Genomic DNA, 13,410 nt, shown 5'->3' on the forward strand with positions numbered 1-13,410 from the left:
AGTGTTTTCATGGTCTTATCTTTTTTCTAATTCACAGTAAACTTTTCTGTATGTTTATTTCATATGTGTCTCTTATAAACAGCACATAATAGGGTTTTGCTTTTTTCTGTTTATCAGTTTTTATATTTTAGTTTATGTACTTGATGAATTACTTGATAGTTGGGTTTAAACCTGCTATCTTGTGCTTTCCTTTTTAGTTTTGCTTATTCTAGATATCTTTTCTTTTGAACTTGCCTTTGAAATGATAGAGTATATTTAATATCCCATTTTTTCACCTCTGAGCTTGGAAGCTCTACACTCTTTATATTCTTTCAGTAATTACCCTTTGGTTAACATGTATGCTTGCTTTATCAAAGTCTTATCAACGTAACTTTTTTTGTTACTACCACCCTCTTTCCAGATAGTGCTAGAAGCCTAAAATTCTTTAGCACCTTTAACCCCTCTTTTGACATATGTACCATTGTTAAAATGTACTTTATTTTTCTTTACATATGAAACCCATAGAATATTATTTTCTTGTCTGTACAGTCAATGTTCATATTTACTTTTTTGTTTTATATATTTTAGCATCTCTGTCTTCATCCAAGACATTGTTTTTTATCTAAAGAACCATTTGCATTTCCTTTACAGTGGTTATGCTAATGATGAATTTGCTTATTTTTTATGCATCTTAAGATATATTTATTTTACTATTTTTTTATTATATTTTATTGATTATGATATTACGGTTCTCCTGATTTTCCCCCTTTTGACCCCCCCACCCCCCACCCGGCACCTCTCACTCCCTCAGGCAATCACCCGAACATTGTTCATGCCATGGGTCATGCATGTAAGTTCTTTGGCTCCTCCATTTCCTATACTGTACTTTATATCCCCATGGCTACTTCTTAATCCCCTCACCTCTTCACCCATTCCCCCCATAGCCCGCCTCCCATCTGGCAACCATCACATCACTCCATTTCCATGATTATGTCTCTCTTCTTGTTTGCTTAGGTTGTTTTTTAGATTCAGTTGATGACAGATTTGTGTTTTTTGACATTTTATGGTTCATAATTCTGATCTTTTTCTTAAATAAGTCCCTTTAACATATGATAATGGTTTGGTGATGACGAATTCCTTTAGTGTTTTCTTGTCTGGAAAGCTCTTTATCTGCCCTTCGATTCTAAATGATAGCTTTGCTGGGTAGAGCAGTCTTGGCTGTAGGTCCCTGCTTTTTGTGACTTTGAATATTTTTTTGCAGTGCCTTCTAGCCTGCAAAGTTTCTTTTGAGAAATCAGCTGACAGTCTTATGGGAACTCCCCTGTAGGTAACTGACTTTTCTTTTACTGCTTTTAAGATTCTCTCTTTATCTTTAATCTTTGGCATTTTTATTATGATGTGTCTTGGAGTGGGCCTCTTTGCATCCATCTTATTTGGGACTCTCTGTGCTTCCTGGACTTGCATGTCTATTTTCTTCATCAAATTAGGGAGGTTTTCTTTCATTCGTTTTTCAAGTAGAATTCCAATTTTTTGCTCTTCTCCTTCTGGCATCCCTATGACGCAAATATTGGACCTCTTGATGTTGTCCCAGAGGCTGCTTATACCATCCTCTTTTTTCTGGATTCTTTTTTCTTGTTGTTCTGGTTGATTGTTTTTTGCTACCTTATGTTCCATATCATTGACTTGAATCTCAGCTTCGTCCACTCTCCTGTTGTTTCCCTATAAATTGTTCTTTATTTCATTAAGTGTATCTTTCGTTTCTGACTGGATCGTTTTTATACTGCTGTGGTCCTCCCTGAGTCCCTCATAACCAGTGTTTTGAACTCTGCATCTGCTAGATTGTTTACCTCCATTTCGTTTAGCTCTTAGTCTGGAGTATTGGTCTATTCTTTCATTTGGGCTATGTTTCTTTGTCTCCTCGTTTTGGCAGCCTCCCTGTGTTTGTTTCTATGTAGTAGGTAGAGCTGCTTTGACTCCCTGTCTTGGTAGTGTGGGCTAGTGTAGTAGGTGCCCTGTAGAGTCCAATGGCACAGCCTCCCCTATCACCCAAGCTGGGTACTCGAGGTACACCCTTTATATGGGCTGAGTATACCCTCCTCTTGTAGTAGAGCCTTGGTTGCTATTGGCAAATCAATGAGAGGGATTTACCCACGCCATTCAGCTGCAAGGACTGGCTGTGACCACTTACCACCAACCTCCACCCTAGTAGAGGGTCACCTGTGCAGGGGCAGGGTGGTGGTGCTCCTACGTGGTCTGTAACTGTCCACTGGGTGTGCCAGCCCTGGGATTTCCTGGGTGATGCAGGCCAAGGTCAGCCCCCACCTGTTTTGCCAGGGGCCACCTTTCTTGAGCTATAAAACAATCTGAGATGGCTGCTACTTGTGCTGGGCTTGGAGATGCCCAGGTGAAGCCATGCTGTGAATCTAAGCTGGCTGCTGCTAGTGCTGGGCCTGGGCCTCACTGAGGTCATCTGTGGCTTGTTTGATAGGATTTAGGAAGTTGTGAAGCATGAACCACGACCAGCCATTCATATGGAAAAGCAGCTTAGGTGGGCCTTTAAGTAGGGCTGTGTAGGGGCAGAGTTTCTGGGGATCTCCAAGGTGGGTCAAACAGTGTTAGCTAAGTTGATGGAGTCTCAGATAGGGCGCCAGCTTGCAGGGTCTATGGGGGGAGGGTTTAGAAAACAGACAATGGCCTCTGCTCTCCATGATGTCAGATACTTCAGTTTCTCCCCATATACCACTGGTGCCTTTCAAGCTGCTACCCTGGTGCTGGAGCTCAGAGGAAATGAGTCTGAGTAAGAGGAACTACTTGGGGCTCCAGCAGTTTCTTCCACCGACTCAATCCCCACTGATTTTTGCAGCCAGAAGTTGTGGGGATTTATCATCCTGGCACTGGAACCCTGGACTGGGGGGTGCCTTAAGTGAAGTTGGGACTCCTCACTCCTGAGATATCCCTCCTGAATTTTTATCTACCACATGAGGGTGTGGGACCAGCCTGTTCCACATCTGCGCCCCTCCTACCAGTCTGGATGGATGTAATTTCTTTCATTCTGTAGTTGTCAGACTTCCATTCAGCTCAATTTCTGATGGTTCCGAGTGATCATTGTTCTGTATTTTAGTTGTAATTTTGATATGTTTGTACGAAGAGGCAAGCCATGTCTGCCTTTGCCACCATCTTGACTGGAAGTCTACTATTCTTTCTTGAAGACTTGTCTTGCTGGATATAGAATTTCTTTTAGCACTTAAAAACATTATTATCTTCTGGCTTCTATTGTTGCTGTTCAAATCAGCTTTCATTCTAAGCGTTGCTTCCTTGAATGCAGTCTGACTTCTGGCTTCCTAAAATATTATATCCTTTTTCTTGGGGTTTTAATCATTTCGCTGAATTGTGCCTATGTAATTTTATTTCTACTTCTCTTACTTGGGTTCATAGAACTTTCTGAATTTGTGTCTGGGTTATCTTTTATTAGTTTTCTAAAGTTCTTAACCATTATATCTGCAAATATTTCTGACACTTTTCTTTCTCCTCTACTTCTGGGACTCCAGTTTTATTGCATAGTAATTTCTCATTGTCTTATCTTTGCCTTTTACTCTCTCCTGCTTTTCATTGTTGTTGTTTTTTTTGTTTTGTTTTTTTTCCTTTCACTGGAAATTTCTTTTCACATATTTTATAGTTTGCTTTTCAGTTGAGTCAAATGGTTGTTGAAACCATTAAGTTCTTAATTTCAGTTAAAAAGTCTGTGTCTAAGAAGTCAGAAGTCTGAACCCTCCTGGTCTGTTTCTGTTATCTCTTTCTGCTGGTTTTAGTTCACATGGTTTTATTTCCTTAAATGTGTGCTAATTTTTGTTTATCCAACATGTATTTGCAGAATTGTGTATAGAAATACTTTGAATTTTCTGAGGATTACGTTTGCTTCTTCCAGGCTCCTGATGGCATTAGCAGTCCCAGATGACTTCAGTTCAATTTTAGAGATTGAGATCATTTGAAACTGAGCTGCTATTTCTGAAAGGGCATGCCTACCTTTGTTTATTCTCTAGAGTTTAGGTGTTTATAGAGTATCAACTCAGAGCAGGGAGGGTTTAAGAACAACTCCTCTTTGTGGGTCCTAAATTCCAGTTCCAGCACCCCAGACCTACAAGGTTCTTAACAATGTTATTAAGCATTTGTACCACCTCCTCCAGCAGCAGCAAACATCCTCTTGTGGAAATAGCCACCAACTACCTCCTGATACTTACCTATAATTCTTCACAATTCTGTGCCTTCAAGTATATGTTTTTTATATTTTGTCCACATATTTTAGCTGCCTCTAGTAGAGGTGTGTCTGAATTACCTAGGTCACTATTAAGTCCCTAATATTATATTTTTACATTAAGATGACAGTGAAGTTGGATATATATAATTTTTCTTTTATAAAACATTAGACCTGACCTAATTGAGATCTTTGGAAAGAAAACTTAAGATTTTTTTCAGATTCTTTCGTACCTTTGGGTCTTGATTCTTTCCATATAATGTATTCAAGATGTTGGAGAGGAAATATGGTTTTAACACCAAGATTGAAATATACTGACCACCTGTTACATGATAGTCATTATTCCTTATTTAAAAACCCATATTTCACTTACAATGTAATTGCACAGATTATACCTGTCAACAATAAAACAAAACATTTATTTGGCTCTTAATTCCTTTTCAAAGTATTTTCAAAAAGAAGGACAGTAAGGGAAGGGTCCAGTCAAGGAACGTGTATAAATGACCCATGGACATGGACAACGGGGAGGGATATGATTGCGGGAGAAGGGGTGGGTGGGGTGGGGTTAGCAATGGGGGAAAAAAGAGGGACAACTGTAATAGAAAAACAATAAATCAAATAAAAGGAAAGACGATTAAAATGTTACATTACATAAATATGTATTTTCTTTTTAAAATGTGTCAGAAGGTGGGTTTTGTTTTCATGTTTCTTCTTAGTTTGTTGTTTTAATATTTCATTTACATGATTTCATAGATTAACTATTTGCTTAGTATGTCTTACCTGTTCCGTGAATTATCTGTGTTATATACATTATGAGTAGAGTGAAAGGTGAATAACAGGGAGGGGGGATTATAAAGTGAGGCCACCTATAAATATTTGTTTTCATAGCTTAGAATATTGAAGTACTTCATTTAAAAATGTATAAGTAGTAAAGTTTACATTTGCATTTCTGAAGACACGAAGCAATACCTAGATAGCATATATTACTAAAATTATACTATAAATGACAGTCTTAACAAATTTAAGTAAAATTGAAGTGATTTAACTTAAGAAAACATGAGTCAGATGTTTCTCATTCATCTTAGCTTGTGTGTGTTATCGCTGACTTCCTTCTCTACTCCTATAAACAGGAAATGTCAAGTGGTTTTGTTGTTAAATTTCAAAAATACTAAATGCTGTGAAATTTGGATTTTTTTTCTGGTGCTTTCAGATCTTTTAGAGAGCATTTATTAGCTCAACTGAATTCTTTGTTTTTAAAACACACTATTTCTAAGTGTCTGGTGAAATTAACCATAATTAACTTACTCTTAATACCTATTAGGAATTTAGATTAGCTAATTATTTTTATTATTATAAGTAATAAGCAAATATGTATATTTATCCTAGTGCACATGTCTGGTTAGTCCCATGACAAATTTCTAGAAGGGGAATTTCTGGCTCAAGAAATATACAATTTTTTTAAAAGTTTGTAATACACCCCTTTCCTCATGTGATTATACCAACTTTTACTCCCATCAGCAGTATAGGAAAATGTGTTTTTTTCCTATTTTTAGCCTGACCAGAGCTTTTGGTGTTAAAATATTTTCAATTTTTAATTTTTAGAAAATCATTTCAAACACACAGAGAAGTCCAGAGAATACTATACTTAGCCCCATGTACTCATCATCTAACTTGAAGAATTATCAAATAGCTTGTCTTGAGAACATCATGTACTTTCCTCCACCCTATATACAGGTATACCGGAATATTTTGAAGGAAATCTCAGATACCTTATCATTTCTTGCATTTACAGCTTAGTTTCTCTAAAAGAAAACCCAATGCCCTCCTCATATTTAATGTCATCAAATATCTATTCAGTATTCAAATTTCCCTCGTCTCATAAATGATTTCTTGTTATAGTTTTTTCATATCAATAGTCTAACCTTGGTTGATGCATTTATTAAATCTTATTATATCTGGGGTTGTCTCTCCCTCTGTCCTTACTAATTACTTATTGATTCTTTGCTGGTTTAATAGTCATAAATATTATCTTTCATTTTCCTTTCGTTTACTAATATAGTTCAATTTGTTATTCACTTATTTTTGAAGCTCTGTTTTTCTTTTCTGTGTATGACCTAGCCATCATTTGCACATTTTTTTCTGGCATAATCATCTTCTGAAAAAATTGTTACTTATTTATAAGAGCCTAAAATATGGATATTTATTCATTCATTCAATAACGTTTATTTAACTTTCCCTATGTACCTCGCACTTATCTGGTACTAAGGGCACATCAAAGTATAAAACGAACTTCCTCGCCCATAATTATAGAGCTTCGTTCTGGTGCAGGGAGGAAAACAATAAATATATAAGTAAATAAAACAAAACTTAGAAGGTGATTCATGCTATGGAAAAGCAATAAAAGGAATTCAGGAGTGGGATTGGGCAGAGATTGCTCATTTAAATAGCATTGTCAGGGAAGGCTTCACTAATAAAATTTGAAGGAATTCACAGAGCTGACCATGTGCATATCTGGGAGAAGAGTCATTTTCAGACTGAAAGAACAAGCACTGCAAAATCTCTTACAGATGTTTGCTTTGTATATTCATGGAATGGCAAGAAAGATGCATAACTGGTATAAAGGAGAAAAGTAGGCAGTGACGAGATCATAAGGCTAAAGGGTAGGAAGACCACTTAGAGCCTTTTGGGACATTATAAGAATTTATGCTTTTGCTCTGAACAAAACTGACCCTTAACATGATCTGAGGAGATCGTGTTTTAAAAACATCCCTCTGGCTACTGTGTGGAGAGTAGACTGGTATGGCAAGGGTAGAAACAGCGAGGAGACCTCTGCAATAACCCAGGTAAAAGAAGGTTGTGGCTCAAACAAGGTTGGTAGCAGTGGGAGCGCTAACAAGTGGTCAGATTCTAATATATTTTTAAGGTAGAGCCAAGAGAATTTTGTGACAAATTGGATTTGGGATGTGAGAGAAAGAAAGGTCAGGGATGACTCTTAAGATTTTTTAACTTAGCAACTGAAAGAATCAAGTCATCGTAAAAGAGATGAGGAAGACTTCAGGTGGAACAAGTTTATAAGGTAGAGGTGGTAGATGATGAGGAGTTCGTTTTGAGGCATTTTAATTTTGTCTAAGATGCATCCAGGTGGAGACATCATGTAAGCAGTTGAATATAAGAATCTGGAGTTCAGGGGAGCAGTCTAAATTGAAATATAAATTTGAGAATTGTTAACATTTGGATGATATTTAAAGCCATAGGACTGGATGAGAGCATCAGGGATATTAACTTTTCTGTAAGATGCATGTTGCAAATGTATTCAAGTTTATCATTTACTCTTAACTTTGTCTGAGAATTGCATTTTAAAACTTTTATATAATATATCTTCTTTTTATTTTTATTTTTCTGCCTTTGGAATCATTGGAAAGGACTTTTCATCTATAAGTTTTTAATTTTTCACTTCTATTTTCTTCTAATTTATTTTAATATAACAGGCAAAAATGTAGCAAGTTTTTCCAAAAAGCCTGTCATTCTTGTATAATTTATTGACAATCCATCCTTATGGCACTTCTATTTTACACATTGTAAGTAGTCATATATAATTCTGTTTATTGGACTTATATTTCTATTCTTTTGCCTTTTTGTCTATCCTAGAGAGAGTAGTTATTATTTAAATAACTGATAACTTATAATTTTTTATATATAGCAGTGCTTATTCCCTGTGTTACTCTGTATTTTTAAAATGTTCTTGGCTGTCCCTTACCAAGAAATAAATCTTTCAGTAATTCTTAATCCGATTCCATGGAAATAAAATATTTTTTAAACGCATAAATTAATTTTGCCCTCAGATCTTCTTACTCAAGCACGGTGTGTCTCCATATTCCTATCTTCCTGTAAGTGCCTCAACAAAGTTTTGAATTTTCTTCACATATGTGTTATACATTTGTTATTAAAGATATCTCTAGATACAATATTTTATATTTTTGTTATATGGGCTTTTTATTTTCTTATATTAATAAGCCTGTATTCTTAAGTTGAAGCTAACTTTTTTAATTTTGTTAATTTTAATAGTTTACCAATGTCAGTACTTGATTTTGGGATAGATATTTGACTTGATATATTTGCCTACAAACTACATGTCTGTTGACTTGGAGTAAAACATGTAGCTATTTTGGGTCTGGAAACCAGAAAGTGCACTCACTCACTGAGTGCTGTGCAGGGTGGGGCGCTGGCAGCAGCGTGTATTTATGGAGCTGATAAAATTTCTGACATTAAATGAAAAGTCAAGATTTCCTCATTATCCATCTGGAAACTCACATTTAGTAATATTTTTGTCTCTAACCTTTCCTTTTCCTAAATTTTGCACCCATGTCAGTGGTTTTATCTTAAAGTACAATAAGAGAAAAGATACTAGTATGACCATAGTACAGATATTCTGATTGAACATAGAGTTCCACTGTAAGTTTAGATTTCCCCTAGAGTTACTTGAGTAGAAGGAAGTTCCATTTTAAAAATAGAAAACCTCTATTCTAATTATGAATTAGCAGAATGTTTATATGAACCTAATATTCCATGTTTTTTGTCAACAAAATTTAACCACTACCAATAACAGCAGTAGTCGTGCTTGTAGCCCGAAATACATTTTATTTGAACTCTAGTTTTGTACATAAGACTGTGTTCAGTTATTCATCTGTAACTGCAGATGTTACTATAAATTAAAAGGCTCTTTGCATTGTCTTTTCCATCTGAAATAAACATGAATACTAAGAAAATGAGACTAAGAGGAAAACATGGTATCTGCTATTTCCCACAGACACGGGAATGAGGAAGTTATGGGTGATTTATTGCTCACAGTGCTGAATTAATTTAAAGGAATGTGACAATTCTTAATACTACAGTAACCACAATAGTGTCTTATGAATGTATTATAAAATGTATCAGTTTGGTTAATTCAATAGTAACTTAAGGTTACATATCTTTTAAATAGTTAAAATTTATTTACCTGTGCCGTTTCCAACTATGAATTCCATGAGTCACAAGGCTGTTAAGAAGAATCCAGATTTATGATTAGTGCAGTAATTGTATCAATCATTTGTAGCCCAGAAGTGTTTATTGAAATACATATATTAATATTTGATTTCACTTTAGAACTAATTTTAATTTTGCATAGTTTCCCAAAATACTTTCTCACGCATGTATTAACATGAGTGCTAGCAAAAGAAAAATCCATGCCATCATTTTGTACCAAACCTCAATTAGATCTTATCCCATTCATCAGTGTCTCCCTATCATGAACCCTACTTTGCAGCCTGTGACTCATGTTTGCCAAATACTGCATTCTGCTTGTTACACTAACACACAGTTCTGTAAATCTTTTAAGATTTGCAGTCTTAAGCTTTTGATAAATTAGTCCTCTGGGTAAAAATCATTCAGGACACATGATATGGGACATCAAAAGATGACCCCAGAAGACCTGCCCATTTTTTTAAGAGAGGGATTTTTAAGTCATTAGTGATAAATTATCCAGTCTCTTTATTTAAAAGAACCATCTGTGGAGTATTTCAAATAGCTAAAAAATAAATATAGACCCAACCTACCTAAGAAACTACGTGAAATTGCCAGTTATATTGTATTTTAAAGGTTTATTTGAAACTGAGACAGAATAGAATATTTGTTAATTCAATTTATTTTAAAACATTTAGAATATTTGTTTTTAAAGTGAGTAATTACAGTGATATTTACACTAGTTTCTATTTCTCTTATCTCTCTCCTTTAAAATCTACCCTTCACACTAAAATGATCTCCCTAATAAAGTACAGACCCTTTACTTACAGCCTTCAAAGGGTTTCTCAGTCCATTGTCAAGGTGCAGACTCACTGCCATATGGCGCTTGGTGTCCCCACCTTCTTTAAACATGCTGTCTATATCTTGCGTCTGTAATTTTCAGACTTTCCTTCATTCTTGAATGCTGCTTCCTCTAGCTTCATCCCCACATACTAGCTTATTAAAGATCCTCATCCAATTCAGATACTACCTTTTTTATGAAACCTGCCTTTTAATGAGTCTTCTGCCCTTTGTTCACACACTCTTGTATTTCCATTTTTTAACCACTTTTATAGCAATTATTATACCTTCCTTTTCCCCCACAAATTATAAGTTATAAACATTTTTTCCAATAATTTTATTAAGTTTATTGCTCCTTTCACTAATGTTTTAACCTTGTTATTATCTTAATGAATTTTCATTTATTGTAATTTGAAAAAGTCATGTCAAAAGAAAAATCTCTTCCATTAATTTCTATTAATATTCTATCTTAATAGCTTATTGGACAATTTTTTTTGGCTAAGCATATATCTATATCTAGATATAGATATAGATATATATATGGTTTGATTTTTTTTTAAATATTGAGATGTCACATTTATATAGTTTATAACCAATTATTTTCACTGAACCACTTTTATACATATATTTTTCTGTCATATGAATTTAAGTCATTTTTAAGAACTTATATTTACCTAATTCCCTCCTAATTAACATTTAGGCTTTTTTCACTTTATTGCTGTTATAAGCAACACTCCACTAAACATTTGTGTGTGTGTATTTTGAAACTTGTCTAATTATTTCCTTAAGCTAAACCCCTAAAAAGTAGAATAGCTAGTTCAAGGGGTATATACATTTTTAAAGCATTTGATATGGATTGTCAAGCTGTTCTCCAGAACTACTATAACTGTACAGCCTATGATCATATAAATGGATAACGATGTGGTGAACATTTTTTTGTGTGCTTTTTGTTCAGTTGTAGTTTATTCTGAATTAATTACCTGTTCATTTCTTTTGCTTTATTTTTGTTTTTTTGTTTTTTAAATTTATTTTGTAAGAGTTCTTTCCAGATTGATAGATATCTGACCACACACACAAACGTAGATATACATATATACACATATGAAAGCTCTAAACCTTTTGCCATAGATGGTACATTTTTTTCTTTTCTTTCATAGTGTTTTATTTTATTTAACCCAATTTAAATTATAAGGCTATTCATATTTTATGCACATTTATGTTCTCTTTCTAGTAATAGGAGAGGGATAGCATCTAAATTTTGGGTTAGTGAAATGGTACATTGCCTTCTATTCATATTTTTGAGTCTGTGAAAAAAATTTTATTTTTTTAAGTCTTCAATATAATGATATGTTACTACTTTGTTTGATTGGTTTATTTGACTCCCCCTTGGTAAATTATCAAGGGACTTCAATTCTGTCAACAAGTATGATTAATACTGTGACTTTGAGCATGTCAGTTTTTTGCTTTAAGCAACAAGTTATAAAATAAAAAATTTTACATGACCATTAAGTTCATCTACTACTGAATTCTGGTTCTTTGAGTTTCCTGGTCGTCTTTAATTAATCAGAAATTAGGACCATCATTTTAAGTGAGAATTCAGTAAAAAATATATAGATTACTAAACTATATGACTTCTAGGACATTGGAATGTCATAGTTAAAGTAGGTGAGGGTTTATATAATTATACTTGGGCCTTTCATATTTTGCTGCTAAGAAACACTAATGTGTAAGTTTTAGTTCTTTAATTTATTTTTTCTTTGTAACAGGCATTTGAGTTAAAATTATTTGGATGTGACGTATTAATAATTGGATTTAAGGTCATTTCTTACAATAATTAAAAGAATCATTTAAAAATATATTGGCATTTCTTAAAACTTCCTTTAGGAAAATAGACATAAAGCCACTTTGTTTTTTGGGTTTTTTTTTTTTTCTATTTTCTAATGAAATACATGCTGAATGACTTATAACAACCTTCTAGTTTTCACCTAATATTTCTTAGACTCCTGTTTCCTGATTTACCTATGTTTAGATGTTATCATTCTCAGAGATAAAGATTTAGCTCATTTACACCATTCCTTTATTTCTTCTTCCTGATTTGCTAATGTGTCAGGTTATTACATAATATATATCTTCACAGGATTGTGTAAGAAGCGGCATATGTTATATGTAATATATTATACCTATATTAATCTATATAACATTTAATCCCAAAGCTTAAGAAAAGTTCCTATAATAAATAAAAAATAAATGTTTTTTTAAATATTTTAAAAGTAAGACTATACTAACATTTCTTAAAACTACTTTTAAAAAGGTAGGCATAAAACAACTGGTTTCTTCCTACTGGAATCATTTCAGAGCCCCTACCTAAATCTGTGGGGTAGACTTCTTGGAGAAATGAAACATTTGAAAGAGAAATAATCAAGTAGAGTAGATTGTGCTCACAGGTGAAATTAAATAGCTTAAAGAACAGTGCAGCCAATAAATACATTTTTACATGTTTCTCTTGGGGTACAAGCAGTCAATTTATCTAGTGTCTCTTCACATACTTCTTCATGAGACTCCTATATTTCATTAATAAAGTCAAAATATCCAATGCATTACTTTTATTACATTGCCAATTGTTGATCATATTCCTTAAAAATCCCAGAAATTTTGGGGGAAGAGATGGCAAATGTCACAAACTTGGTTTACTCCATTAACCACTTAACCAATATCAACTATTTAGTCATAATTTGTTTTAACCTCTTAGCAAATTTGATTTAGTGGGCCACGCAAATTAATTCTAATTTCATTAGGATTTCCACTGTTTTTGTTTTGATTTTAAGCTTACATTAATGTTTTATGTTATTAATATAGCACATTTTACTCTATACTAAGTACAGAAATGTTAATGTACTTACGTTATAATCCAGGAAAAATTGTGTTGGAATTTGGACTATTACTGATGAAAATTATATATTTTCCTCCATCTAATCCACAATGTGCGTGCATTTAGAGTTCATTTTAAAAGTGGTTTTAATACTTAAAAGTCTTTTGAAAGGCTTTAAAGCTTGGCAGTCTCAACAAAATGTTTTTGTCTGACTTCCTTTTTAAGTCTTTCTATGGACTTACAGTAAACAAAACTTTTTGAAGCGGGAATCTAGCCATAATGCAGGAACAGATGAATAGAACACTAACCACTTTATACTGAAAAGCACATTTTCGGCTTTATATAAGATCCCTTAAAGCATCATATAAATATTTTAAGATGTTTCCTAAACTATTAATGGATAAGTATTACCAAGACTAAGATTGGATTCATTAAACAAAACTTATTGTAGGGCTTAGAAGAGGCTCTTCTC

General features: G+C 33.8%; 1 protein-coding gene across 1 annotated transcript in view; it reads left to right on the forward strand.

Annotated features, from left to right (window-relative positions):
* KIF18A (kinesin family member 18A) overlaps nucleotides 1-13,410 on the forward strand; it is an 81,094-nt gene that overhangs the window by 48,176 nt on the left and 19,508 nt on the right. Inside the window, exon 15 of the mRNA XM_090267610.1 lies at nucleotides 994-996. Within this exon, the coding sequence (XP_090123736.1) occupies nucleotides 994-996 (3 nt within the window). The remainder of the gene's footprint in view (nucleotides 1-993; nucleotides 997-13,410) is intronic.

Source organism: Furipterus horrens, unplaced genomic scaffold, assembly GCF_987537825.1.
Source record: "Furipterus horrens unplaced genomic scaffold, mFurHor1.1.pri manual_scaffold_2, whole genome shotgun sequence".
Lineage (NCBI taxonomy): Eukaryota > Metazoa > Chordata > Mammalia > Chiroptera > Furipteridae > Furipterus > Furipterus horrens.